General features: G+C 34.1%; 1 protein-coding gene across 3 annotated transcripts; it reads right to left on the reverse strand.

Annotated features, from left to right (window-relative positions):
• On the reverse strand, nucleotides 1–25,058 carry LOC132756287 (slit homolog 1 protein-like). Of its 3 annotated transcripts, XM_060747313.1 has the most exons (12): nucleotides 24,947–25,055; nucleotides 23,673–23,732; nucleotides 20,627–20,680; nucleotides 11,747–11,878; nucleotides 9,878–10,024; nucleotides 5,118–5,255; nucleotides 3,628–3,777; nucleotides 3,249–3,392; nucleotides 1,998–2,075; nucleotides 1,228–1,415; nucleotides 741–872; nucleotides 1–145 (listed from the first exon to the last, which is right to left on the reverse strand). In XM_060747313.1, the coding sequence occupies exons 1-12, from the start codon at nucleotides 24,966–24,968 to the stop codon at nucleotides 47–49; spliced, it is 1,344 nt and encodes a 447-aa protein (XP_060603296.1). In that variant the 5' UTR covers nucleotides 24,969–25,055; the 3' UTR covers nucleotides 1–46. The 3 variants fall into 3 exon arrangements, with proteins under 3 accessions (XP_060603296.1, XP_060603297.1, XP_060603298.1); XM_060747314.1 differs by lacking the exon at nucleotides 9,878–10,024; XM_060747315.1 differs by lacking the exons at nucleotides 5,118–5,255; nucleotides 9,878–10,024 and having other exon boundaries at nucleotides 24,947–25,058.
• Nucleotides 25,059–25,269: the final 211 nt, after the last annotated feature.

Raw genomic sequence — 25,269 nt, forward strand, 5'->3', positions numbered from 1 at the left:
TTATTTAAGTTACAAATTTATTGACATATTCAGTGAATTGATATATTTATGATATCGCAAAGTAGTTGTTTGGATTTCGGTTGAAGCTTTCTCCCACACGAAGTTCGGTTATTTCAGGTGATTGACTGCATGTTTGGTACGCAATCTAAAATAAAGTTGTTTCGTTACTTCAAGAAATTATCCAATTTTCGTCTATTGACTTTTTGCATATGAAAATTTATCAATAATCCTTAGGAGAAAACACATAATGGAACATTCTGTCAGGTGTCTTATGCTATAAAAATCATGTAAAACAGGATCAATGTTTTACTCTTTAAAGCTGCATGCCTCTAAATGAGCCAAATCATTTCAAGAAAATCAAATTTGAGAAAAATGTTCTAAGATTTTAAGGAAAATAAATAAAAGAATTTAAGATTCAAGCAATAATTTACATGTTTTGTTTGATAAATGACTTATTTTGCATTATTCTTTTATTTCTATTGCGCCAATAACGCAGTAAGGAGTAATTTTGCATATTTGACATCTCTTGGTAATTTACGTGGATTGAAAGTCCCGTTAGAAATATCTAAATTACTTTTCTGTTCATTTCGCGTTGTTTTGCTAAATTCATTTTCAAAAATATCGTGACAATTAGCACAATTCTGAAGGCATCCTGCTTAGAATCATTTCGTTATAGATAAATCTGACGCCACTAAACGAAAGTGAGCGAATTTATACTAATACTTCCGGTCTATGCTTACCTTGAACCCATTACTTGTACATCCGAGAAATATCCCAGAGAGACTGCCAACAGATGAGTAAAGCCCATGGTCAAAGCTTGCTATAGGTGTATTATCAGGTACAGGATTCGAGCTTGCACAACTTGACATTACCTATATATAACAAAAAATAACGTTTTGGCGGTAGCTTAATATTACAAAATTTGACGACTTTTTATTACAAAATATGGCAGTTTACATTTATTTTAACTGAAAACTGAAAGTTACAAAAATTTGCCTAATAATCATAACATATATATAATTATATATATATAATAACTTGAAAGTACACGAATATAACAAATACTGATATAGGGGCCTTGTTTTCATCGAAACACTGGCGCTTTGATTAGGCTAAATATACTAAACTACGTAGGAAAACGGGGCGCTTTCAGTCAAAAAATGTTAATGGTTTAAAGATAATTATTCTGCCGAGTGTAACAGCCAATGAAAATTCGAAAACACACACATTAACACCCTGTATCCACGTGGCTGGAGTTTTCGGTACATCACATTCCGTGAGAACAAACGCTTCGTGAGATGTGTGCTGACCTTGAGAACATACTCCGGCATTTGGGTTAGAAACGGGTGTTTGATACGCCACAGCCACAATTGTTTTGATATGGTCACAACGATAAAAAACTGCTGAAGGTGTCACTAAAATATGTAAAAATAGACAACATTTTATTAATTTTACTTTTTATTTGATTCTTTTTGCTTTTTATTTAATAATGTATCCGAATTATATCCTAATTTTTACATACACATTAGCCTCAGAAGTTCATATTTTTTTAATTCTTAAGAAATGTCAAACATGTGTTTAATATACACGTCTTTAGTGTTATAACGTCTGCAGAGTCAAATATCAAGTGAAACAGTTAAAATTGAAAATGTTTTAAAGGATCTCTAAATATACCCGAATTAAATAGAAAATCGATTGTTTTTTTGCGATACTTAGAAGCACTTAAGTGAAAAGTGTTTAATTTTTGGGTAGCTTTGCACAATAAAAATGAGTATTCTGGAAAAGCGGGTTGAGGAAATGACCTGGAAATTTGCACACAAGTATTGGTCCTGACCTAATAAAATGGTACACAAATCTCGGAAAAAATATTTCCATCCCGTCAAAATAATAATAATTGTGGAATCCCTTAAAATAAACAGGTCCCTTCAATATACCATTAAGGTAATGAGTGAGTCCGAAAATTTAATTTTAAATGTGATTGAAATTTAAAGTATAACCAGTTAGCGGTGAGTTTGTTGTCGTCTGTTTGGGTATGGTCGGCATGGGTGTAGTCGACGCTTCTGAGGATGTCGGTGCTGTAACAGAACAAGTTGTTGTAGATATATTCGGTGGTTGCTTTTGACTGATAGTTTTTCAGAAACGATAAAAAAAGATAAGATCGTAAACAGAATTTTTTTTAAAATGTCTATGGATTCGTATATGTCATATATCGAATTGATGTAACACGGGTTAGATTTTTGAAAGAATCTGTAATACGTGTGTCTTATTCGACAAAATACTACGAGTCTGAGACGTTATTGGTACATTACTTATAGAGAAAGAATATGGTTCTCATATGGCACAAAAAAAAGAATATTTCACACAGTGAAACGGATCTGTTAATGTATGCATCACATTTTATGATATTTCTAATCAAAAGGTTTTTAATTTAACATCTAAGTTATTACAAACAGATTAAGAAATAGTAAGGATCATACGCCCATTTGAAATTAATGGTGAAACTCGCACTGGAATTATCAAATGGTCAAATTCTGCAAGTCTGACGAAAGGTATCGATAAGATTAAGAAACGTATTACAAGCGTTATTGTGGTTGTCTGATATCGGTACGTTCAAGATAACAAAAATGTTTAATACAATTTAGTATCCAGCTTTTTTGTCATCCAATGTATTCCTTAAAACAAATTGTGTGTAAACCGCGTTCGCAAAAAAAATAGTCTGACGTAATAATGTGAATATTAATGAAGCAAAATAAATCTTGACACTAAGTATGTCAATGTTCATAAGTAACTGTTCTACAGAAATTAGACACATTCTCCTGTCGCTATCGCTCCCGTCAAAGTTTCTAATTTCTGTGGAACGGCATGGATGAATATTAACATACTTCTACGGTATGATACCTGATATCAGATAAGGTTTCCATGAAACTTATTTGGTTGACACTTTTCCATTCGCTAGGTTTTTAAAATAAAATTCGAAAGACAAGCTATTACAATATTAATTCCCATCACGCTTAAAATAATAATTTTCTATAGAGAGAACATTTTTGTGAAGCAACACTTAATAGGGCTATTTTAATGAACGACTACTGAGAGGTGTCGGAATACGACTTAACTTTCCATCCCTGTCCTATGCGGCATTGTACAAATTTTGCGAATTCATAAAACATAATACTCATGTGTCTTGAATATGATGTCAAAATGCCGACAAGTGAACTAAGAGTAGTCAATTAACAAACATTGTTACATACTTATTTTTTCTTGGTCGCAATGGTTACCTTCCCAACCATGGTGACACTTGCAGTGATAATTCCATTTATAACCGTTTGTGTCTAGATTATATGTACAGTCTCCATTCACGCAATAAGTATTATGACAATGTGTAGAATGAGTCACTAAAAATATAAGAATATCAGAAATTCAAAAACACTATGTATCACAGAAAATATTGGACTGTAAGACTATACTACAGCATAGTTTGTCATAAGAAGATTGAATCACCATTTCAACGTCTTTGCCATAACGTGTATGACACAGAAAAAATGAAAAATTCTTAATTCTATTCCTACGTGTATGTATTTTTCATTATACGCAACATAAAATTCATAGATAAGTGTTTGTATCTCTTACCAATGTATTGATATGTACAGTAATCCCCGTGCCATCCACGATCACACTTACAATTCCAGTAATCCTGTCCATGATGTGATTGGTGTCTTGTACACGTACCATGTTCACCACAGTGATTAAGGCAATGGTCTTTTTGTCCTGAACCTGGGGCTGATTTACAGAAAGAAAAATAGAAAAATTCAAACTACATGTAAATACAACAATACATTATGTATTTAAAAAGAAATAAAAAATAACGCAATACAAAACTATCACACTCAAAAAGGGAATGCCATTAAGCATAGATAAGACGCTGCGAATCAGTCCTCAGCTAGCGTCGGAAAATGGAAAAAAGTCAAATAATGAAATCGCTTGAAGATAACTAAAAATCATGATACTGGAAATACTTATGTTGTCAATAAGGGTTCAAAAAGTAAGATTTACAACAAAAAGCTGGTTTTTCAATGACGTTTGAATGTTTCCCCTTCTTCGGTAGAAACGAGTATAACTAAGTTTACTGTTATTTTTCTTATGAAGATTTTCGAGCAAGACCAGGATATATTTATATGTAAATAACTGGAGACAAGACATCACTTCAATGTCATCATTTTTATTATACAAAGAAATAAAGCCTTTTACTCAACCGATCAGTTTATTAAACTGACAAATTTCAATATTTGTCCGTCTGTAGTCTATGCATTATTTGGATCTATCCACCCGCAAGAGCACAAAAACCAACTGTTGCAGTCGAGGACGGACCCCGGACATGTGGTGATAACTTATCTCCATGCAATGTCTACGGCGTATTAGCAAAATATATGAATTTTTGGTAGGTCACTGAACATGTACTATACTAGTGCAATTGCAAAAGTTCGACTCGATAATTATCGTTTTAATTTCCGTATGTTGTGTGTTCTTCACGCGATAAATATCGCGCTGAAGGGCGCAAATTATCGCATAACAGATTAGCGAAATTTAAACACGCGATAATTATCGCCTCTTAAGGGCGAAATTTAGATTAAATTTCCCATGTATTAAATTTCGCGATATATATCGCATGTAAAGGGCGAAATTAAGACAAAATTTCCGATGCATCTAATTTTGCTAGCCTCTCATGCGATAATCATCAGTGCCCTTTAACGCGATTAATATCGGGTAAGGAACAAACGAAAAATAAGACGATAATTATCGATTTGAGATAGGTTTTAATTTCGCTATTATAAGTGTCCCTGATCTATAGAAAGGGCGATAATTAACGCTTGAGAGACTAGTGAAATTTAAGTCATGTGAAATTTAGTACTTAATGTCGACCTTTAAAGGCGATATATTTCGTGTGTTTACTAGCGAAATTTTGTGGACGAAATAGGACACAGTAATGTACAGCGGCCGATGAGAACCTAAATATACTTTCCTTGTCGTCTCTGCGATTTTTGTTTTCTGAGTTGATCAACACTAAATACTAAATTTTGGTTATTAGATAAAATACAAATAAAGTTGCCACAGAAACTTACGGTATTGACATCTATCCCCCGACCAATTGTCGTGACAATGGCATCTCGAATGATACCAATTACCATGGTAATTGCACGCTTGGTCATAATGATTATTATTACCCGTCATGGTATCTGGTTTTGCTGTTGTTGTTGGAACTATTAAATGTATAAAGTTTAAGCTTTTTTAAAAGAAAATGTTTCAACAAAACCTTAGAATATTATGAAGATAAAAGTACAGGACACTATAATGATATATTGTAAACGTACATTTTCACCGAACTGTCACATGAACATAAATCCCAACAAATCTAAAAAAAAATATAATAATACCGGTAGCATTCTTACAAAGGCACATCCCTACAGATTGATTTAAATAATTTCTTATGATTTACATGTATATCATTTATTAAGACTTAGTGAAAATCGCACACTTTGGTTTGTTTTGGTCTTTTCATGAAAGTGGTCTGACAATGTTGAATAAACAGTATGAATAGATACACAGGAGGCCCATTATGTGTCTGCATCATGCACCGGAATATAATAAAATGTGTAAAAAAAGAATATAAATTACTTCTTAACCCATTACTGCGTGAGCATTTTGTGAAAAATGGCTGTTTTCATTGAAAAGTATCCCGTTACAAGTTCAAATTGCAATAAAAACTTCTTCAATACTAATCAAATTTGGCACAAATGTTGACTGGACATTTGCCTTTGCAACAGCATGCTCAGTCTTAAATTTCATGTTACCATGGCAACGAGGGGACGTCTTAAAATTGCCATAAATCACTATTTTGCATTGTTTTATTGCAAAACAAAATTGATTTCAAAGTGCTGCAACTTGTCAATGGATTCAGTTAGAGTCAAAGGCGTTTCAGTGTTGGTTATACGTTACCTTATGATCGACCCGGGGTCAAATTTAGCCTCTCAACCTCCTGATGTATCTTTTGGAGAGGGCGGGGGCGCCGAAAAAGTGCTCACTTTTTATCAATATTTCTCAAACATAAACATGTGTTTGGGGCCTAAACAGGACACTTTTTCACTATTTGAGGCCTAAAAGAGGGGGATCGAAAGTGCGTTGTTTCGAGTAATATGAGGTAAAGGGTTAAATTAAAACGGCACTTCTCTAGTGATTAATCGTAATCAAATTTGAAAACTAAAAAGTGCAGTCTTTGTTCGATTTAGTCTGTTTGCAACTTGAAATATAGCAGTAAATCAATTGTTAATACATTATAACATCACTGTATTGGTCACTTGAATAAGTTTGATAAGTTTTATTTGCAAAACAGTAAATTTCAAAAACGTATGGTTTAAGAATCATTGCTTATATAGAACTGATTCTTTCCATAGGACCGAACTTGTCGTACCAAGGTCTGATAATCTGTCTAAACGAATAAGTTGGAGCTATCCATTGACCTCTAAAATGGCCAACTAGGATAGTTTCTAGGATAAAGAAATTGACCATTTCCTTGCAATTGTAAAAATTTGTTCATTTATTAAAAAGAACAAGTTTTAGCTAAAGTAACCGAAAGAAGGAGTTTTAGGGACTCTAAATGTTGACGTTTGAGATTGCAGCATTTATGTGGCTGTTTTGGACTGATAGTTTTCCAGAAGTGATAAAAAGATAAGATCGTAAACAGAATGTTTTTAACAAAATGTCTATGGATTGGTATATGTCATATATCGAATTAATGTAACACGAGTTAGATTTTCGAACGAATGTGTCTTACTCGAAGAAAATAGTACGAGCCTGACACGTATTCGGTACATTACTTATGAAAAAATAATATGGTTCTCATTGGCACACAAAAAAAACAACCAGAATATTTCACACAGTGAAACGAATGAACGAAAGTGTTACAGTTAATGTATCCATCACATTTTATTATATCGGAGACAATAATATTATTTTTCTAATCAAAATATTTTTACTTCAACAGCTCAGCTATTACAAACAAGATTAAGAAAAGGTAACATTCATACGCCCATCTGAAAGTAATGGTGAAACTTGCATTGAACGTATCTGATTTTAGCAGATCAAAGTCAGATTCTGTAACTTAGACGAAAGGTATTGATAAAATTAAGAAAGTTAATGCCAGCGTTATTGTGGTTGTCGTATATCGTTGAAGATCAAGATGACAAACACGTGTAATTGTGTGTTAATTTTCATAGAAGAACAAGGCAGTCTGAAGGACAGCTAAAGCCCCTTCCGCAGTGAACATGAATGTGTACTCTTTGACATTCTGCCAACAATGAATTTGATGCTGTACCAGGCATATCATAAGCAAATTGCCTCACGATAGTGATTATTTGTGCCAGGTTATTTAAAATCTTCCACAAAGTCAAAAAGTCATGGACAACATATAACCTTGACCTTGGCGGTAGCAACCTAAATGTTGAGCTCTGCATATTTTGTCATGGTGGGGATCATTTGTGACAAGTAATTTTTTTAACATTTGAACTGCCAATAAGTTATAGAGCGGACACGAAAAATAGATGTTTTTACATATGACCTTTTAAAAAACTTTCTAGTGGTTTAAAGTTATGGAGCGGAGAATAAATGAAGACTTTTAACACTTGACCTTTAAGTGTGACCTTGAATCAATTATTGCGCTAATAATATTGAACACTTTTGTCTAGTTAATCAAAAACATTTCAGCGGTTTAAAAAAGATGGTTGGGATTTCAGAAGGGTCAGTACGAAGAAACGAGGAGTGAGCCGCATAACTTCAAGATGGATACCCCATCTATTCACCAATGAACAAAAAACAGGGAATTATTTTTAAAACAATGTTGCCAGAATTTAACCGTCGGCGTTTGAATAATGTTTTAATGGGTGACGAAACATGGGTACACTTTTTTTGAGCCAGACAGAAAGATATACAATAACATTTAGACCATCAGAAACGCTCGAATGTCAACTATTGCAAAAAAAAGTTATGGTACCAGTATGCTTCGACATCAATTGCATTTTTATTCAAGTTTCAAGGGGATGGTTTGTCTCAGGAAGGTTCTACAAACAAAAAGTTTTGAAAAAGTTGAGAAAGTCTTTCCGTAAATGTTGCCCAGCTACTGGACTCTGGAGTGTTTGTTTACTTCATTATAACGCACGGGCAGACCCCAACCAACTACTGTGAAGGGTTTTTTTGTTTTCTTTTTGGCGAAATGGAAACTGAAAATCCATCATCACCCCTTATTCTCCTGACCTTGCTCTGCCAACTTTTTTTTCTTTTCCAAGACTTTAATGAAAGCTTTCAGGTCGTAAATATATAATCCGAAGTGCCGTAGCGTCCGCTATTCATCAGTTCCTTCTACGTATCCCTCTAAGGGACTACATGTATATGAAAATGCATTTTGAATGTCACTGAAAAGGCTAAAGTTGTGTGTTTCGAACAAATGAGAACACTTTTAAGGATATAAAGTTTCTTTGTACTGTATTTATCTTTTTAATTATAATTTGAAAAAATATATTGCGCACCCCTAGTATAACGTATGTTTAATCTACGTAAAACAAACAAAAAACAGTATTTTGCTTATTAGTAAACTATTCTTTTTTATTTGATGTAACAATATCTATTTTTCGAAAAATATGTGTATTAAAATGTTCCCCAGCTTTCTTATTTCTATCCGTATTGTTTCTGTTAAAGTTGTTCCCCCTAATCTTTGGTGGAAAACTATATCATGTCATGTAAAAATATGGAAACAAAGTGATCCTTCTGAAACATTAATCACGCCAAAATTAAATGAAAATTGCAGACTCGGTTTAATTGTGTCTGTTCATGAGGGGTAATGAATAAGTGCAACAGCCCTCACGGCCCCTTAGCACGGGCTTGAGCGGTACTCAATTCTCAACACTTAATAGTACTGGAATCAATAATCCCGGAGTCTCGTATTAAATCTTTTCAGTGCGTTGGTAGGCTCTCTATTTATAATCTTTAAAAACTCTCTTATACTGCAATATTTTTTCTTTTAGTTAAGACTATACATCATTATATAAGGTAATTATTGCAATAGCTATTGAAAGCAAATTATTCAAGTATTATTCTCTTTGCTGTTTTGGCTAAGTAATGTACATGTATCGTTTTAAAAAATGAATAAAAAAGGGCTACCACTTCTGTTTTTATTCTACATATCCTATCCTTTACTTATCTTACTTAATTCACATGTATATAATTATTGACGCATTATTGTTGTTCACAGCAGCACTCAGAAAAATTCATTTGTGAAAATAATGGTTTATCACATTGTATAAAAGAGCTAAATATCCTACAAATCTGTAAGTACATATTTTATTAACTATAATAATGATATGTTATGTATAATGTACTTTAATAAATCATTAAATCCTAGGTGTATTGTTATAAATGTAAGCAAAAGAACCATTGTAACATACTTTCAGTTATAAACTGCTATAACTATAAACTATAAACTTAGCTATGAACTGTGTAAGTTTTATAATAAAAAAATGTGTAAATAACTTTGTATATAACTTATAAAAATCTCCATCATTTGGTAAAAATTGTTATTCATTATTTTTTCAGTGCCTTCCTTACATGCTCACATAACTGCACGTTTAATTTACAATCAAATGTTACAGTTGGTATACTTCATATGTAATTATAATAAACTGTAAATATATTATATGAATTCAATTTCTTAACTAGTAAGTAATCAAACCTAAATACACATGTAAAACTTTTTTTGTATTTTATAGCTACCCCTAAAAAAATACCCAAATTTTTAATAATGAGTCAAAAAAGTTTTGTGCAGTAAATGTCTTGCCTGTAGGCGCTACGTTGATATGGCATTGGTATCCTGTCCAACCATCGATACATTTACAGTGTTCGTTATTGTACATATCCCTTTCGCAGTGACCGTGGAAACATTGGTAATTTGTGCAATCCTTGGCATGGAATGAGGTCACGTGATCTGTCAGAAAATCTTGTATACAGTACAACAATCAGTGGTAATCAAAGCTATCAAAAATCACTATAAAGATAAAACAAAATCAAATGATTATGTCATAAGAATTATGTAATTATTCAAATTGATTAAAATCAGATTTCAATTCCTGGTAGTCCGCGGGATGGCGTAATAATTTGTCGAAGTTTATCAGAGATGTTATGTTCAGGTAGAGTAAAACATCGTTATGATAGAAGATGAAGAGGTAACTTAAATCGTTTGTTGCTTCTAATTGTTGTATAAAATAATTGTTTGACGTAATTGCACTGATGTGATAATTGTTCCTATATTATTTTCATTTGTCAATAGTCTTTAGTTATATAACTATTTAATATATGACAGCTTACAAATACTAGGAGGGGTACATGCTTCGTTAAATGTAGTAATATTACAGTATTATCAAAATATTATTTATGGTCCAATTAAAGTATATTTAAGCGTCATGCAAATTGCAACAAAAGTAATTTTTTACATTTTTGGTCTGTTATACACATCATATAATACTAGAAAAAAAATATAAAAATCTTACCTTGTGAAACCAGAAAAAACTATTTAAATGTTAGCATTTTTTGAGTTTTTATATGGCTCATGCTGTAACCGGTGTCGAGGTAAATAAAAGTTATAAAGCCTCAAGATTTAAATATATCAAAATAAACACATTTACTACCTGGCGTTGGATAAAGAAGCTGTCGTGCGAAGTATGTATAATATTTCACATTGTATTTACGTATTTCAACAACTTTTAGTATAGGTTAAAGTTTATTAGTACGTATTTACAGAAATAAATTGGTCAGGCACGGCGCAGCCACTAACATATACATAGTGTCATTAAAAAGGGCAATTTTTTCTTGTTATTTTTTTTTTTGAAAACCGACTTTGTAATAGAGAACGCAGTGTCCCATACATAGTTTATTCATTCTTTTATTCAAATTAGTACGTTGGCACAAAAGTGACATGTGAGTGTTTTTATTTATCTCGTGCGCACGAGATACTATGTTGTGACCACGAGGTACTAAGTCGTGATCTGATTGGTTAATTATCTCGTGCGCACGACTTAGCTATCTCATTACAACGACATAGTATATCGTGGCTACACCATGGTATCTCGTTCCCACGACTTAATTTTCTGGTACCCACGACTAAGTAAATCGTGGCCACGACATAGTATCTCGTTCCAACGACATAGTGTCTCGTTACCACGACTTATTTATCTCGTGCCCACAACTTAGTTACTCGTGGCCATAACTTAGTTACTCGTTTCCACGACTTATTAATCGCGTGCCCACGACTTAGTTCTTCGTGACCACGACAAAGTATCTCGTTCCCACGACTTTACTATCTCGTGGCCACACCTTAGTAACTCGTGACCACGACATTGTATCTCGTGCGCACGAGATAAATGAAAACACACACATGTCACCTTTGTGCCACCGTAAATTAGTCATATTCAGTAAGACTTTTATAGATTTCAATAAATTTCCGTGATGAAAATATTTTACTCGAGGGCGAGCATAGTATATTAAGAGAACACGATGTTCCATTTATGCAATGTTCGCTAAATGTCACAGCAGTGCGATATTTAGACGATTTTACAGCAATCGCCACCTTCGGCTCCTTCCGTCAATCTTCGGATAAGGATGAATAATAGCCGAGGACGTTCCGAATGAAATTTACTATTCCATGTCTTACCTGGTTGATCACAATGTTCACCATGCCAACCGTGATGACAGGTACAACTATGATGGGTCTCAACTCCGTTTATTGTTGTATACTGACAGGATCCATGTGTGCAGTAATACAGTCCACAGTGTGACCCTCCACCTTTTATTTACAACAAAGCAAAATTGAATATTTATCAAACTTTTAAGGAGATAAAACATAAATAAGCATCTATGAATATTCTACGAACATCCTGATAAAATAGTTTCCTATTTGCCAATATCTATTTCTCTTCACTAAACTTAAGCTTGGAGTCTTAAACCAGTTGAAATAGAAATTTGATAACGTTTATGGGGGTCAATTTATGAAAATCGGCAAAATTATAAAAAAAAAACACCAAAAACAAGTCGATTCTTAAACGACACTTAAATATCAAAGTACTTAGAGTACTATCGGACAACGAAGATGAAAATGATTGTGTCGACACGCACACGTAACAATCACAGAATATACAGAATTTATTTTAGTTCGATTGTGTAGGAAACTATAAGCTTGAAGACACACTTTTGAATCCGTTCCTGGAACCAACCAGTACTGAGCAATGACTGTAAAGTTTCTGGCTCAAGGAAACAACGACTTGCCCTTGACGGGGTTTGAACCCATGCGGCTTGCGATCATTAGATTACTAGTCCTGATCCATCAAAAGTCACGTGTTAGCATTACCCTCAATTCGCATTATTTCTGATTATTGATATCTAGCTAAGTGTTTGTACATAGATTTTTGAATAAAGTTGAATATCTTCACGAATTCATGATTTTAACCACATGAATTCACGATTTCAACTTCACGAATTCACGATTTCAACTTCACGAATTCACGATTCCAATTTCATGTATTCATCACTAGCAAGTTTATGAAGGATTCTTTCATTTGACTCCAAAATTATTAAAATTGATCAAGAAATAAAATAAGAGGGCTATGATGGCCCTGATGTCGCTCACCTGTATAAAGGCACCCGGAGCGGGGCCAGTTTTAACCCCATGGCTTTTATTTGAACAAACTTGGAAGACAACCATTAGAAGATGTTTCACGATGTTAAGTTTTTACTACACACATATAATGAAAAACAAAGATCTACCTCTTTTATTGAAACAAACTTGGTAGACACCCATAAGAAGATGTTTCATGCTAAACATCTAAGCTCTAGCTCATTTGTTTTTTTTAAAAGAAGATTTTTTAAGTTTTTACTATACACATATACTTAAAACCAATGACACCCCTGGGGCTGGGCCAATTTTGACCCCAGGGCTTTTATTTGAACAGACTTTGTAGACAATTACTATAAGACGTTTCATGCTTCATATCTAAATTCTAGCTATTTGGGTTTTTTCAAAGAAGATTTCTAAGTTTTTGCTATACAAATATAAGGAAAATCAATAACACCCGGTGCGGGGCCCATCTTGACTCCAGAGTTTATTTGAACAAACTTTGTAGACACTCACTAGAAGATGTTTCATGCTTTATATCTAAACTCTAGCTATTTTGGTTTTTTCAAATAAGATTTTTTTAAGTTTTTGCTCTATACATACAAATGTATAAGGAAAATCAATGACCCCAGGGGTGGGGCCAATTTTGACCCTAGGACTTTTATTTGAACAAACTTGGTAGACACTCACTATAAGATGTTTCATGCTAAATATCTTAGCTCTAGCTCTTTGAGTTCTTTAAAAGAAGATTTTTTTAGTTTTTAATATATGCACATAGGGAAAATCAATGACCCCCTGGGGCGGGACCAATGTTGACCCAAGGGCTTTTATTTGAACAAGGGCTTTTTTTGACAAACTTGGTAGACACTCATTAGAAGATGTTTCATGCTAAATATCTTAGCTCTAGCTCTTTGAGTTCTTTCAAAGAAGATTTTTTAAGTTTTTACTATACACATATAGTCAAAACCAATGACACCCCTGGGGCGGGGCCAATTTTGACCCCAGGGCTTTTATTTGAACAAACTTTGTAGACAATTACTAGAAGATGTTTCATGCTTAATATCTAAACTCTAGCTATTTGGGTTTTTTCAAAGAAGATTTTTAAGTTTTTGCTATACAAATATAAGGAAAATCAATAACACCCGGTGCGGGGCCAATTTTGACTCCAGGGCTTTTATTTGAACAAACTTTGTAGACACTCACTAGAAGATGTTTCATGCTTAATATCTAAACTCTAGCTATTTTGGTTTTTTCAAAGAAGATTTTTTAAGTTTTTGCTATATACATATAAGGAAAATCAATGACCCCCGGGGCGGGGCCAATTTTGACCCCAGGGCTTTTATTTGAACAAACTTGGTAGACACCAATTAGAACATGTTTCATGCTAAATATCTTAGCTCTAGCTCTTTGAGTTCTTTAAAAGAAGATTTTTTAAGTTTTTACTATATGCATATAGGGAAAATCAAAGACCCCCTGGGGCGGGGCCAATTTTGACCCCAGGGCTTTTATTTGAACAAACTTGGTAGACACCAATTAGAACATGTTTCATGCTAAATATCTTAGCTCTAGCTCTTTGAGTTCTTTAAAAGAAGATTTTTTAAGTTTTTACTATATGCATATAGGGAGAATCAAAGACCCCCTGGGGCGGGGCCAATTTTGACCCAAGGGCTTTTATTTGAACAAACTTGGTAGACACTCACTAGAAGATGTTTCATGCTAAATATCTAAACTCTAGCTATTTGGGTTTGATCAAAGAAGATTTTTTAAGTTTTTGCTATACACATATAAGGAAAATCAATGACCCCCCCCCCCCGGGGCGGGGCCAATTTTGACCCCAGGGCTTTTATTTGAACAAACTTGGTAGACACCCATTAGAACATGTTTCATGCTAAAGATCTTAGCTCAAGCTCTTTGAGTTCTTTAAAAGAAGATTTTTAAGTTTTTACTTTATGCATATAGGGAAAATCAATGACCCCCTGGAGCGGGAACAATTTTGACCCCAGGGCTTTTATTTGAACAAACTTGGTAGACACTCATAAGCAGATGTTTAATGCTGAATATCTTAGCTCTAGCTCTTTGGGTTCTTTAAAAGAAGATATTTTAAGTTTTTACTATATGCATATAGGGAAAATCAAAGACCCCCTGGGGCGGGGCCAATTTTAACCCTAGGGCTTTTATTTGAACAAACTTGGTAGACACTCATTAGAAGATGTTTCGTGCCAAATATCTAAGCTCTAGCTCTTAGGGTTTTTTAAAAGAAGATATTTTAAGTTTTTTTATTCGGTTGCCATGGCAACCAGAATTCTGCATGGAATTAAATTCTTTGAACAATTTTTAAAGGTGACCACCAAAGAAACATTCCTGTGAAGTTTGGATGAAATTGGCTAAGTGGTTTATGAGGAGATGTCATTTAAAGTAAAAGATTACGGACGGACGGACGGACGACGGACGGACGCCGGACGAAAAGCGATCACAAAAGCTCTCCCTGTCACTTTGTGACAGGTGAGCTAAAAACTAAGTAGGGGGGCTCCGTGTTTTTCATACTGTGGTTTTAAGAAAGTAACATGATAAACTTTGAAACAAAAATTTTAATATTTTCCCTCAATTCATTTTTATTTTAAGTCATTACATAATTATAGACTATAAAACTTATGAAGCACCCTTTTATTTCAATCCAAAGTTATCAAAATTGATTATGAAATTAAAAAAAAAACTTTGGAGGGGAACGCCATGTTTTACTTACCGAATTTGAGAGGAAAACTTATAAATTTTGAACCAAAAGTTTAGTACATCTATTTAATTCATTTTAATTTCTGGGGCATTAAAAAAAGTTAGAAGGAACGCCGTGTTTTCCTTCACTTTATTGAGAAAAATGGGTGAGGCGCCGGGTTTTATACCAGTCCGTAACAGAAGTTCGTAATTACTCAAAGAGGGGCAGGGCGTGATGCATGACTTAAAATCGTTTAACTTTGTGAATCTACTTTTGTCATTTTAAACATGTTACTGAGTTAACGTACTCTTGTAGTTCTACGACTGGAAACACGTTTTTTTTAAACTCTATTTTCTGTATTTCTATTTTCTGTATTCGTGTTTTACATTTCGTTTGTATATATCATGTACAGATATATATCTATAAGTGTGCAAACTTGCTTATATATTATATGCAATGGAAGATATGAGCTGGTAAATTTGTTTGTTGTATTCCGTGTAAAGTTAGTTGTTAAGATCTACATGTAAACTTGTTATCTAAAATCGGGTGCCTACAATTAAAAAATTGGATTAAAAGACATATTATTTGCTGTGCACGAATACAATAAAAAATGTTAGACATACACGTTCGCATTTTCAAAAGTAGTTTTCAAAATAAACACTTTACATGTCTAGAATTTTGGCAACGAACGCCCTCCATTTTAAACCTCATCAAAATAATTTCCATGGTAATGTTTTTTTTTTCAATATCATTCGTGAAAATGACTAGCGTATTGATGGCGGTTTTTAGTTTCGTTGATATACAATAACGTACATTTTTATATTCGGTGTACCTGAGACATTTTCCAATCTACTGTTGTCATATTACATTTAATTTAGCAGATAAAACGTAATTGAAACCATTTTTACGAAGTAATGCCGAATTCGTGAATGAAGCACTGAAGCAACGGCGGTTATCTTATTAAAAGAAGCTAAATCCTATTTTACCAGCTTCCTTCTATTGTTGTACGGCATTTGTAGTTTGACAAATGTCTTGGGTATACAGAATATGAAAAAAAAAGTTTTAAATGTGTTAAGGTACATATTTATTTGACAAAACACAAAAGACACCTTCAAAATGGTAATCAGGTTGTCTTTATCACGAATGATCTAAGAAAGTAAACAAATTCCTGACAAAAATGTAATGCTGGTTAAAGTATGATGTAGTAGCAGCCGTATGCGCTAATTATTTTCTTTAAATTTGATTAATAATAAAATATTTTGGTTTGTTTACTTACTGTTTTATTCGTTTTGACAATAGTGTTGCACAAATTCAGCGTTTTTTACGATAATTGCACATTCCTGATTTACTGGATATGCACGGTGGCAATAGTATTGACAATTTAATATCACCAATTTTGATGACACCAATATTAAAAGTTATTTACTTCTTGAACTAAGTCGTTCACGAAAATAGATCAAAGCACAGAAGGCGCTGAATTTGTTTGGGTCTCAGAATGTCAGAATGGTAAAGGTTGTGAGATTATAAACCAATTTGTATTTGTATAGTGCCACCAATGCTTTCCAGCGTTTTTATTGTAGTTAATTGGCTAAAAGACTAATTGCAACACACATATTCAATCCAATGTTTATTTGACTTAAACAATTTGGAAAGAAATGTGTTGCCTTAACTAGGATTTGAACTCCAGACCTCTCGCTTCCTAAGCGAGCGCGCAAACCCCTCGGCCACGGTAAATTTATATGTTAACGGATGGAAGAAAACCATTTTATTCTAAATTAGGGTTTGTAACGACGCTAAATATAAAGAATAAAAATTATTACAGGAAAAATATTAAATATTAGAAATCTTCGACCATTCGAGAATTATTTTGCTTGAAAATTAATGCGCCTGTCATTTGACCATCTCTACGCAGTGATCTCCCCTGAATTTTTCGGCGTTTGTGAACATATAAAGGGAAGTAACCGCTTTAAAAAAGCGGACTACTTTCGGCATTTGCAATTAACAGCATTAGAGTCTGAAATTTCGCTACCATTATTTGTTGGGTCTGACGACCCAAACAAATAAAAGCCAGAAATGTGTCCATATGACACGGATGCCCCACACGCCACTGTTCTGTCAATCTTATGACACTAGGTCACTAGGTCAAATATCTTTTGGACTGCATGTGCCACAAGTTGAAAACTAAAAATCTTTTACTAAGAAAAGGGCAAGAACTTAACAAATACTGAATAAATCCACAAGCAAACCTCAAGGTGCATAAGTACACATGCTGACCAACATTCTTGTAAACTTTCAGGCCTACAAGTCAAATACGTTTTGAGCTATGCATGAACAAGTGGTAAAATTGGAAATTTGTACTACTGTAAGTCAAGGGCAATAACTCTAACAAAACTGAAAAAAGTCCAATGTGCATAGCTTCACAGTGATGTTGATCATTATTCCTGTAATTTAGTGATGTTGATCATTATTCCTGTAAAGTTGGTTGATTCTAACTCAAGCACTCAAGAAACAAATAACACAACATAATGAAACGGTTTTTACTAAGTCACGGGCAATAACTCTACAAATACTGGATAAATTCACAAGCAAAACCCAATGTGCACAACAACACACGCTGAGCAAAATTCCCGTAAGATTTCATGATTCTATGTCAAATCCGTGTTGAGTTACATGCGACACAAGTTGAAAATTTCAAAATTTTATTAAGTCAAGGGCAATAACTCAAAAAATACTACATAAATCTATATGAAAATACCCAGGTGAACAACTACACATGTTGATCAATATTCCTGTAAAGTTTAATGACTCTAAGTCAAATCCTTTTTGAGTGTCATGCGACACAAGTTGAAAATTGCAAATTTTTACTAAGTCAAGGGCAATAACTCTAAAAATACTAAATAAATCCAGACAAAAATACCAAGGTGCACAACTTCACATGCTGATCAACATTCCTGTAAAGTTTCATGACTCTATATCAAATCCTTTTTGAGTTACGTGCGAAACAAATTAAAAATTGCACGAAAATACCCAGGTGCACAACTACACAATGCTGATCAATATTCCTGTAAAGTTTCATGATTCTAGGTCAAATACGTTTTGAGTTACGTGCGACACAAGTTGAAAATTGCATATTTTTACCAAGTCAAGGGCCATTACTCTAAAAATTCTGAATAAATCCAGACAAAAATACCAAGGTGCAAAACTGCACATGCTGATCATCATTCCTGTTAAGGTTCATGACTCTAGGTCAAATACTTTTTGAGTTACGTGCGACACAAAAGAAAACGGACGGATGGACGGAAGGACGGACGAATGGACGGACGGACAGGGGTTAATCTAAATCCCCCCCCTAAAATGGAGGCACACAAATTGTATGTGACAAATTATCTTTCTTTCGACAATATGATACATAGACAATTCGAATAAAATAGGCACAACCCTTTATGTAATAAATAGATTCACTGCTATAAAATTTGGATAAATTAAGATGAACAAGAATTTGTAACAGAGTTACCAACGTCCCCCGCCTCAAGGAAGTTTTAAATGAAGCATAAAATTGTGCTATTTCAAAAGATTAAGGTATGGATCTCAGGACTTTCAGTCAAAAATTATGATCAATGCTAGATCTGCAAATGCAACAATAATTTTTTTAAAGAAATAAAATGAAACACGAATTTAACCTCTGGTTGTGACATTGACATTGGAGGTAGGAGTGAAGGTGTTGTGCATAACATATCGTCTTATTATTGTATCTATTTGTGTCAAGTATTTTCAAAATCCTTTGAACTATGAAGAAATTATAGATCGGACACAAAATATACCCTATAACAGACTATGTAAATCTTTGACCTCTAAGTGTGACCTTGACCTTGGAGGTAGGGACACAGGTGTTACGCATGACATTTCATCTGATCACTGTGTCTATTTGTGCCAAGTATTTTCAAAATACCTTGATCTATGAATAAGTTATGGACAGGACACAAAATATACCATATAACAGACTCTTTGACCTTTAAGTGTGACCTTGATCTTGGAGGTAGGGGTGCAGGTGTTGCACTTGACATACAGTTTTATTATTGTGACTATTTGTGCAAAGTATTTTTAAAATCCCTTGACCTATGAAGACGTTCTAGATCGGACACAAAATATACCCTATAACAGACTATGTTAATTTTTCTCCTCTAAGTGTGACCTTGGCCTTAGAGGTAGGGATGCAGGTGTTGCAAATGACACATCGTCTTTTTATAAAGACTATTTGTGCCAAGTATTTTCAAAATCCTTTGATTTATGAAAAAGTTATGGACTGAACACAAAACATACCCTATAACAGACTATGTTAATCTTTGACCTCCAAGTGTGACCTTGACCTTGGAGGTAGGTGACCGGTTGTTTCGCATGACACATCGTCTCATTATTGTTAACAATTATGGCAAATATTTACAAAATCCCTTCAAAGATAAGAAAGTTATGGACCGGACACGACATAAACCCTCAAATAGACAATGTTGACGTTGAATGAGCAAGTGCAACCTTGACCCTTAAGGTAGGGGTCTGGTTGTTGCGCAGGACACATCGTCTTATTATCACAAACATTTGTGCCAAGTTATTTCAAATTTCTTTGATAAATGACAAAGTTATGGACCGGACACGAAAATGTGACGGATGGCAGGACAGACGGACGGACGGACAGACGAATTTCTATATTTCTTTTCTATTTCTTTATTTATATATCCCCCTTTTTCTTCGAAAAGGCGGAAAATGTTTATTTGCTATAAGGGTCATAATTCTTATAGATAATAATTTAGTTGCAAACTAGAATTAATTCCCTTATTTGAAATTCCTAGTTATAGTTTTTCGAGTATTTTTTTTCGCCGAAACCTTTACATATCTCTAGGGCCATACTTGCTATTTATAATGAGAAGACACTGTGCACCTAACATGAATTCGTACAGCGTTCATAAATGTTATTTTAGTCAGTTACCAGCAAAGGGTTTGCATGCAAGTTTCACTGCCAATTACGACGTTCCCTTGAAACATCATGAATGCTTAAATCAGCATTAATTAGCTCATTTGTCATTTTGGAGAGGTTCTGAATCTTTTACATAATAATACTGTTGTACAAAGTAATTTCAGGTACACGTATTCATCGTGATTTGATTTTTATTAGCAAAATGTTACAGTACGCCCCCTTGACCAATGTAATGACTTTTTACCTGGTGCATGCGTGCTGTTGGGAAGTGCGCTGTTGATAAATCTTCTATCCTTATCTAAAACAAGAAATCGCGGTCAAATGTAAAATGATTTTAGTAGATTATTTAAAGATATACTATGCTCTTCCTTGAGTAAAATATTTTAATCACATAATTTTTTTTATTTTATATTTTTTTTTGGAAATCCATTCCATGAAATTTTAACTTAACTGCATACTTTTAACTTGAATGAGCAATCTATGTACAGGAGCCTGAATTGAAACAAAAAGTATGTATCTATTTAAATATGCTATACCTAAACTATCAAAAATAGAACATTTTTTCAGTCTGTAGTGCATATATCACATTTGTTTGATTGCTTTTAACTCGCATAAACACAGTATAGGCATATGGCGACTTTTGAGCTTTACAAATGAAGGAAAACCTCAGGTACCCTTCCTTTCATTATTTCAGAGTTGAACCACCGACGTTCCGTAACCTAGCTAGATACCTTCCGAACATGAAATAGTCCCTGTCGGGATTCGAACCCAGCAAAGAGCTGCAAATGGTTTGAAGTCAACGATTTAAAACACTCGGCCAATGACGTCCTATAGCATCATATATCATATAATACCAATTTTCAGCACCATTAAACACATATTCCAACCCAACCTATAGCATTATATACCATTTAATACCAATTTGCAGCACAATTAAACACATATTCCAACCCAACCTATAGCATTATATACCATTTAACACCAATTTTCAGCACCATTTAACACATATTCCAACCAGACCTATATCATTATATACCATATAACACCAATTTGCAGTACGATTTAACACATATTCCAACTAGACCTATAGCATCATATACCATATAATAACAATTTGAAGCACCATAAAGCACATATTCCAACAAGACCTATAGCATCATTCCAAATAATACCAATTTGCAGCACCATTAAGCACATCTTCAAGCCCAACTTGAAGCAAAATATAGCATACCAATTTGAAGTATTGTGAATCACACAGAGCAATATTTTGTACAATAAAACTCAATAGAATCATGCCATATCTAGCGTTGTAGCGCATAATTGTAGATAATTCATCACCTTACTTTGATTGTTTTTTTTTTAAAATATACCAACATCTTATACATACTCAAAATAATGTTGCTTTAAGCACGAACTTTGACAATTTTAGTGTGTGATTAAAGCAAACAAATTTATTATTTATCTAACATAACGAACGAGAAGGGTTTTTGTCACATAACATATGTCTCCCAAAACTGTGTATGGTCACTCATGTGAAGTTTCATTGAAATCCCACCAGTACCTTGACCTGTGAAAGCCGGACAAGATTTTTCTATTTATAGCTCTAACGGCCATTTTGTGCAGCATAGCGGAACATGCCGATATTGTGCACAACTAGGGATGGTACTGATCATTCATGTAAAGTTTGGTTTTAAATCCCACCAGTAGTTTGATCTGTGAAGGCCGAACAAGAATTTTCTATTTTTAGCTCTGGCGGCTATTTTATGCAGCGAAGCGATACGTGCCGATGATATACTCGACTTGGGATGGTACTGAATGCTCCTGTAAAGTTTGGTTGAAATCCCATCAGTAGTTTGACCTGTGAAAGCCGGACAAGTATGTTCTTTTTTTAGTTCGGACGGCCATTTTGTGCAGCGAAGAAGAACGTGCCGGTGCTGAGCACAACATGGGATGGTACTGATCACTTCTGTAAAGTTTGGTTGAAATCCCATCAGAAGTTTGGACATTTTTTTATTTTTAGCTCTGACGGCCATTTTGTGTAGCCAAGCGGAACATGCCGGCTATGTGCTCAACTAGGAATGGTACTGATTACTCTAGTAAAGTTTGGTCAAAATCCCACCAGTAGTTTGATCTGTGAAGGCCGGACAAGATTTTTCTATTTTAAGCTCTTGCGGTCATTTCGTACACCGAAGCGGAACGTGCCGGTTATGTGCACAACAAGGGATGGTACTGATCACTTCTGTAAAGTTTGGTTGAAATCCCACCAATAGTTTGACCTGTGAAGGCCGTTCAAGATTTTTCTATTTTTAGCTTTCGTTGCCATTTTGTACACCGAAGCAGAACGTGCCGGTGATGAGCACAACATGGGATGGTACTGATCACTTCTGTAAAGTTTGGTTGAAATCCCATCAGTAGTTGGAACATTTTTTTTTATTTTTAGCTCTGACGGCCATTTTGTGTAGCCAAGCGGAACGTGCCGGTGATGAGCACAACTTGGAATGGTACTGATTACTCTTGTAAAGTTTGGTCCAAATCGCACCAGTAGTTTGATATGTGAAGGCCGGACAAGATTTTTCTATTTTAAGCTCTTGCGGCCATTTTGTACACCAAAGCGGAACGTGCCGGTATTGTGCACAAATAGGGATGGTACTTATCACTCCTATAAAGTTTAGTTGAAATCCCACTATTTGTTTGACCTTTGAAGGTTAGACAAATTCTTTTCTATTTTTAGCTCTGGCGGCCATTTTGTGCCGCGAAGCTGAACGTGCCAGTGATGTGCAATACTAGGGATGGTACTGATCACTCCTGTAATGTTTGGTTGAAATCCCACAAGTAGTTTGACCTGTGAAGGGCGGACAAGCTTAAAGCGGACGGACGGACAACGGACGGACAACCAGACGGATGACGTTCTAACGGGACAGTAATAATGTGGCTACTATATTATTTCCTCTACTGTTCTTTTTAGCCACACAAAAGAAAATAACCACATAAAAGCAATACGGAATGAATGGCATCAAAGAGAAAGAACAGATACCTATATTGTCCCTCTAGCCACATTATTAATGTCCCGTGAGAGTGGACAGACGGACAGACAGACAGACGGCGAAGGCAAAAACAATATGTCACCCAAAAATTTTGGGAGACATAATAACATAAAGGATAACATAACATATATTTCAAAAAAAAGTTGTATATATACACTTTATAGACATAAATATTATAGTTCAAATGTAATGCGGTGCAAAGTGTTATAAAATACAGTAAGTTAGTTGAGTTAAATAATGACTTACCGACCTCTGTTCCTTCAACCAAACATAAGTAGCCAAACGCAGCTGTCACTACTAAAACTGCTGCAAACAATATAATACATAGATGTGACACAAATTGGGTATATATCGTGGCAATAATGCAATTTAATGCATTCGATGTGATTCAATACAAGAACAAGAAGTGCCGCAATGCGACAAAACCAGGTTTTACACGACCAAGTATTGATGTGACTGGAATTAGAAATGAAATACGGAAATGGAGAAAAAATGCTGTAATTTGTACCAACACAGAAAGTTGGTTCAAAAAGTTCAAAATGAAAATATACCAGTTACCAGAGTTACAGTTACAGTAACTGGTTACAGTTTACACATTTCATTGATGCAATAATCGTAAGTATGCAAAATATCAACCGAGGGTGTCTTTTCTCAAGAATGTTACATGCGTCCAAACTAGCCCAGTCGAAGTGTAAACGCTGCTGTTGTATGAGAAATATATTTATTTTTGACGCTGCCTATGATGACGGAAAATGCTCCAAAAGTGGCTAACATTCTGACAGAAAATCAAGCTCACTACTTATTTTTAAAAAAATCGTATCGTACCTTTATCCACATTTGAGACTTTACACTATCATTTGTAAAATAAATCTTGACAAAAAAGATGTTAATATCCGAAAAGCTTTTTATAGACACACAGTTTCAGGACAAAACAAGATTCAGTACGACCATTTTTTCCTATGTTTTGTAAGTAAGCCTAATCTATCACGTCACTTTCTGTTGAGTTCAGAGACCTAAAGTTATTCTTTACCTTTTCATGTAATGTGAAATGGCATTGAATCTGACCTAGTTCTATTTGAAGTAACGTTAAATGTGTGTCATTAAAACTGTATCTTCGTTGTACCTATCGCACTGATAAATTTTCCATCTTAAATGATGTTGTAATTTCATTTCGCTTTTGTAAGAAAATAGTAACGGGTTGTGTTATGACAGGAATGTCGATGGAAAATTGTTTAATCAAGTTGAAGAATTCAAAATATGATGGAATATAACATAATATGCAAGAAAAAAATATCTGACACAAGTTCGTGGCTCGGATCGGAATATCCGTCCCTTGGGAATCCGCAATATATGACAGATATTATTATTCTAGCAGTAAACAGTAGATAATCCTCTCTGATACGCAAGAATGTAAATTCTACAAGTATAAGACTAAAAAAAAGTGAAATTGATACAAATGTATTGAACAATTAAGTTAAAAAGAAAGTTTAATTGAATTAAATCTATTGAAATATTGTTACCTGAGAGGCAACTTGGCCACATCCTGATAAAAATGTTTATAATAAGATTTCTTTTCGAAATTCACGATTAATTCTATATAGATAAAGACACTATGATGTAATTGACATCTAAAGTCAACATTAGATAAGCCGGTGTAATATTAAATTTTGACTATGTTGAAAATTGCCCCATGTGCCATTTTTTATTATAAAGAACTGAACCTGTGTCATTTTTCAACGCTGGAAATTGACCCTGCTAACAATTCATTCAATAAATTTTGATCAAATGTCGTTGAGAAATGATCAATTGTAAAAATTGGTCAACTTAAGGTCATGTTTAACGA

The sequence above is a fragment of the Ruditapes philippinarum genome, unplaced genomic scaffold (assembly GCF_026571515.1).
Source record: "Ruditapes philippinarum isolate M1 unplaced genomic scaffold, ASM2657151v2 ctg2643_1_1_1_1, whole genome shotgun sequence".
NCBI classification, from domain to species: domain Eukaryota; kingdom Metazoa; phylum Mollusca; class Bivalvia; order Venerida; family Veneridae; genus Ruditapes; species Ruditapes philippinarum.